The sequence below is a fragment of the Chiloscyllium plagiosum genome, chromosome 15 (genome assembly GCF_004010195.1).
Source record: "Chiloscyllium plagiosum isolate BGI_BamShark_2017 chromosome 15, ASM401019v2, whole genome shotgun sequence".
In the NCBI taxonomy this organism is placed as follows: domain Eukaryota; kingdom Metazoa; phylum Chordata; class Chondrichthyes; order Orectolobiformes; family Hemiscylliidae; genus Chiloscyllium; species Chiloscyllium plagiosum.
The window spans coordinates 68927447-68933446 of NC_057724.1; the positions used below are offsets into that span (position 1 = coordinate 68927447).

The 6000-nt window shown below is 44.6% G+C and overlaps 1 protein-coding gene across 4 annotated transcripts in view; it reads right to left on the reverse strand.

Moving 5' to 3' along the window:
• Positions 1–6000, reverse strand: part of radx (RPA1 related single stranded DNA binding protein) — a 104729-nt gene that overhangs the window by 79893 nt on the left and 18836 nt on the right. For all 4 annotated transcript variants that reach the window (XM_043705144.1, XM_043705146.1, XM_043705142.1 and 1 more), the window contains exon 5: positions 1803–1911. In XM_043705144.1, the coding sequence (XP_043561079.1) occupies positions 1803–1911 (109 nt within the window). The remainder of the gene's footprint in view (positions 1–1802; positions 1912–6000) is intronic.

Here is a 6000-nt window from a genome sequence, read left to right on the forward strand (position 1 = left end):
CAGGGGTGTGTTCAACCCAGGCTTCCGGTTAAGGTAGGTGTGGAAGATTATGTGTCTTCAGGAACAACAGAAAAGCTTGCTTCCCCAGTATCCTGCCTCCACAAACACGACCACTACCAGCATAGAGCAAACGGCCATTGTTTCATGTGCTGCTCGAAGGGTCCTGCTGCTCACAAACTAACTGCAAGAATCTGTCCACTTTACAGAAGTGACCATATTTCAAAACGCCCCGCTGTGAAACATTTCAGGATATCCTGAGGGTGCAGGATAAGACACCACTGAGACATTGCACTTTAATTATTTTGCCCATTGCTGTCGACTAAAAGGTTTGTCCACGTACTGTTTGTGGCTTCTATTAATCTTCTGGACAGACTGTCATCACCTAGCAGGATTGCAAGGCTGCCAAGATGGCTTATTGAACAGGCTGGGAGAATAAATCATAATAGAAATAAATGCTACTTGTTGGGTAAGCAGAAGACATGTCACAGTGTCATGGCGAGATAGTGGTGAAGTGATAATATCACGGGACCTGCAATGGAGACCGATGGTCTCAAGATAAAGGATTCAAATCCCACCACGGCAGCCAACAGAATTTAAATTCAATTCATAAATCCGTTAAAATCCTGCAAAAATTATCATTAAAATCAATCGGTTTTCACTATTGCACCTTAAGGGAAGGAAATCTGCCATCCCTATCTGGATCAGCCTACATGTCCTAGTTGAGACATCCCCTCACACAATATCTAAAACAGATCACCCAGCCATTCATTGCACCCATGACAGTGCTGCTCTCCTGCAGTAGTTCACTGAGTAAGGAGGGACAGATGTGTCAGAGAGGGATTGCAATGCAGGTTCATCCCTGGGATTCACCTTTTGAAGGCATTCCAGAGAAGTTTCATTTGCAGTGTGCAACAGGATCGGTGCTAGGTCCATCGCCTTTTGTCATCTGTGTAAATGATTTGGATGCAAATATAGGAGACCTGGTTAGTAAGTTTGCAGATGACACCAAAGTAGGTGCTGTAGTGGACAGTGAAAAAGATTATCGCAGGATACAATGAGACCTGGATCAAATGGTTGAAATGGCTGTCGATTGGCAGATGGAGTTTAATTTAGATAAATGTGAGATGTTGCGTTTTGGTAAGGCAAACCAGGGCAGGACTTATACACTTAATGGTCAGGCCCTGGCGAGTGTTGCCGAACAAGGAGACCTAGGGGTGCAGGTGCCTAGTTGGCCTCACCAACATCCTGTACAGCTGCACCATGATGTCCAAACTTCCATACACATTGTTCCGACCAATGAAGGCAAGCGTGGCAAACACTTTCTGCGCCACCGTCTCCACCTTCAAGACCACTTTCAGCAAAACACTCACCTGGATACTCCCTAGGCTCCAAATTATTTCTGGACCAGTCGTGATGGACTGAATGGCCTATTGATGCACCTAAATCTTTTGGTCTTAGATGACTCCAGACTCACAGCAACGTAACCAATTCTTACGTGAATTGGTCGAGAGAGCTGAGAGAATTGGGAATGGGAAACAAATGTTGGCTTTGACAGCTTTGGCTCACATCCAACAAATGAACAAACATGGTGTTTTGAAATACAATGCTGTGTAAGCCCAGGTAATGAGGAAATGATTGTTTACTGTGTGGGTAAACTTATCTCACTGCACATTAGACTGCAACCAGTTAGTGTAAGCTATATCATTGACATAAAACCATCGGCATCGCTTCATGTGTTTAGCAGTAGCCACCATGATGCAGTGGTGATGAATTTCAAAGGGAATCTAATACGGGAATAGTACCTCGTGATAAAATTGTATTTAATGTCAGGTAACCTCCACTCTGCTTTGACTTGCTGATGTGGCACGATCTGGATTTCAGCACGAGGGTCTCGCGGATTCAGGCAGATCTCTGAAATCAAATCCAGCAGAAAGTTAATGGAAAACCTTCAGAAATAACAGATTTTCTGGAGACTAGCTGATGGGGGAAACCCGTCGGCACTCTGTAAGGTTTCTGAATCAAGGTGCTGAGACAGCCACAGGCCAGTGTTTGACTCATATGAGGTGCACTCTCTCTCTCTCTGTTTTCTTTATAAACATGTCCAACTTCAAGATTTGTAGCACCTTTCATGATGGTAGGCTATCCCAAAGGGTCACAAGCCTTTTAAACATTGCTGTAATACAGGTACAAGGATTACATACAGAAAGGACCTACAAACAGCCGTGAGATAATGACCAGATCATTCATCTGAATGGTATTTGTTGATGAGATAAGTATTGACGGTGTTGAGTTGCAGCTTGGCAAGGACTAAGGCTTAGGGATAATCCAAGGGTGACTCTAAGGGTGAAATACTTTTGGCGTTTAATTAGCTCAACATGTAGCTACCAGCAAACAACAACAGTCTTCTACTTGCTGCTCGTCTTTCTAGGGAGCTCTGCATGACTGAGACACACTACATCAGACTTAACTCACTGAGCACACTCAGTTCAGTCAAGAGGTTCTGGTTTCAAGTTCCACTCCAAAGGATGAAGACAAACCCCAGACTGACACTCCAGTGCAGCACTGAGGAAGCTCTATACAGCCAGAGGTGTCACATTTCAGAAGAGCTGCTAAACAGAAGTGAGGTTTCCCCTCCTCAGCTGGATGCAGGTGGCACGATTCATAATTTCCCCTTGTCCTTGCTCCCTCAAGCAATACCAGATGACCTGGACAGCCATGGCACCTATGACAGTGCAACTTGCTCTCAGTACTTCACTAAGGAGAGATATACTAATCAGGGAGAAAACGCATTCGGGATTCACCACATTAATCCATGGGGTGGTGCGACTGTCTTTCGAGGAATGCTTGAGGAGTCTGATCAGCATTTCCAGAAGTTCCAAAGAATGAGAGACAACTTCAGTGAAGCTAAATTAGTTTGTACAGGCTGTAACGGGGCGGAAAGATGGCTGGTGCATCTAAAACAAGTGGATATAATCTCAGGAAATGGGGTAGGACATTGAGATGAGGGGGCACCTTTTCATTTAGAGGGTGATAAATCTTTAGAATTCTCCAGAAAGCTGTGGAAGCTCCGGTTTTGGGTATGATTCAACACTGTGGACTCATAATGTCAGAGGGTGAGGGGATGGCACAGGAAAGTGGCAGAGATGGTTAGCCATGATCGGTGGAACCAGCTTAACATGCTGAGTAGGCATATCCTGTTCCTATTCACTTTGTGCTGAGGTATTCTGACTGGGAATAGAACTCTGGGTTCTGCCAACTCAAAGTCAAGTTTACTCCCACTGGGCTACTGCTGAAACCTGGGACAAAAGCAGAAACTCCGCAGGTCTGGCAGCATCCATGGGGAGAAAGCAGAGCTAACGTTTCGAGTTCAGCGAGTCTTCCCAGTTCTGACAGAAGAGTCACAGGACTTGACTGCTTTCTCCCTGGCAGACCTGCAGAGTTTCACCAGCAATTTCTGATGTTCATTTCAGACCTCCAGCATCTGCAGTTCTTTGTTTGATTTGAGAGCTGAAACCAGGGAATCTGACAGCCAGTGCTCTTTCAGGAGTAGAGCTTGATTCAATAATCAACGCATGCCATGAGCACAGCTCTATAATGGAGGTTTCCAATGGCAGGATTGTCCATTTAGAGGTTTGGGAAATCATATTAATACCAGCAATCCGATTCTCAAAATGTTCAGACAAACCTCCTCCATCTACTTTATCAACATTTGTTTCAAACAGTTTTGATAATCCCAATGATATACTGGCATTGGAGGCCATCCAGAGGAGGTTCACTAGGTGGTACTATGTACGAAGGGACTGTCTTATGAGAGGAGAGGAGAGATTCATAGAATCATAGAATCCTTACAGTGTGGAAACAGGCCCTTCGGTCAAACTGCATTTTGGGAAAGCAAATCTTAGCAGGACATAGACACTTAATGGTAAGGTCCTAGGGAGTGTTGCTGAACCTTGGAGTGCAGTTTCATAGCTCCTTGAAAGTGGAGTCGCAAATAGATAGAATAGTGAAGAAAGTGTCAGGTATGCTTTCCTTTATTGGTCAGAGTACTGAGTACAGGAGTTGAGAGGTCATGCTGTGGCTGTACCGGACAGTGGCTAGGAATGTTGTGTGCAATTCTGGTCTCCTTCCTAACGGAAGGATGTTGTGAAACTTGAAAGGGTTCAGAAAAGATTTACAAGGATGTTGCCAGGGTTGGAAGATTTGAGCTACAGGGAGAGGCTGAACAGGTGAGGCTGTTCTCCCTGGAGCTTCAATGGCTGAGGGGTGACCCTCATAAAGGTTTGTAAAATCATGAGGGGCATGTATAGGATAAATAGTCAAAGTCTTTTCCCTGGGGTGGGGAGTCCAGAACTAGAGGGGATAAGTTTAGGGTGAGAATGGAAAGATATAAAAGAGACCTAAAGCGGCAACTTTTTCCCGCAGAGGGTGGTGCGTGTGTGGAATGAGCTGCCAGAGGAAGTGGTGGAGGCTGGTACAATTGCAACATTTAAACAGCATCTGGATGGGTATATGAATAGGAAGGGTTTGGAGGGATATGGACCATGTGCTGGCAGGTGGGACTAGATTGGGTTGGGATATCTGGACGAGTTGGTCCAAATGGTCTGTTTCCGTGCTGTACATCTCTATGACTCTAAGCCCATACCGACCCTCTGAAGAGTAACCCATCTCGACCCATTCCTCTACATTTACCCCTGACTAATGCACCTAACCTACACATTGCTGAACTGCATGGGCAACTTAGCATGGCCACTTCACTTGAGCTGCACATCTTTGGATTGTGGAAGGAAACGGGAGCACCCTGAGGAAACCCACACAGACAGGGGGAGAATGTGCAAACTCCACACAGACAGTCGCCCAAGGCTGGAATCGAACATGGGTCTCTGGTGCTGTGAGGCAGCAGTGCTAACCACGAAGTCACCTTGCCACCCCTTATGGGTCCACAGATTGGGTCTGTGTCCATTAAAGTTGAGAAGAATGCAAGGTAACCTGAATGAATCATCCAAGATTCTTAGAGGAGTTGACAGAATAGATGTCAAAAGGTTGTTTTCCCTTCTGGTTTAGAACCAGGGGGAATAATCAAAGGGGTCACACATTTACGACAGAGATAGAATTTCCCTCTCAGTGAATTTATGGTATTCTTTACTGCAGAGGGCCAACAAGATTCAGTCATTAAGCATATTCAAGGCTGAGATAGACAGACTTTTAATCAGGGAACCTAGGGCTATGGGGAAAATGGCTGGAAAATGCAGTTGAGAATTATCAGATCAACCAGGATCTCATTTAATGGTGGAGCAGTATTGATAGGCTGAATGGCCTACTTCTGTTCCCACATCTTGTGGTCTTATTAGAAGAGAAGACAAAGGATTCTGTTATTGACACATTCAGTGTTCACATTAAAATGTGGATGGTATGTTGGTGAGGGCATGGAACGCACTGAATGACCCTATCAGTTAGCACAGACACAATGGGTCAAATGGCCTCTTTCTCAGCTCCACGATACTATTTCACAGGGAGGTGTGTGCAATCCTGTTCAAGGGAATTGGAAACAACAGACCAGAAACAAAAAGAAGAGAAAAAGCCAGAGATGAAATTGGATTAAAAAAAATCACAAAAAATATGATTTAACAACAAGGTGCACGAACAACATAATAGCATGATTCAAATGGACTTCTGCAAAACTGACTTTTCAGGCATTCTAGACAAAGAGAGATGGAGAGAGTCAGAGAGGAGAGAAAGAGGGTAAAGCAAGAGATGAAGTGAAGGAGACAAAGAAAAGAAGGGCAAAATGAATTATTAAGAGAAAAGGGAATTAAAAACAGAATGAATCAGAAAAGGATAGACAAGGACCAGAGTCATGGAAATGTAAAGCTAAATAAGAGGCACAGTTGGATAAAAGTTAAAAAGGGAGAGATTTAGCGAGATAGTCATAGGGTAGGGCAGAGACAGAGTGAGATAGAGAGAGAGAAGCGGGGAGAGAGAGAGAGAGGGGGATAGAAAGAC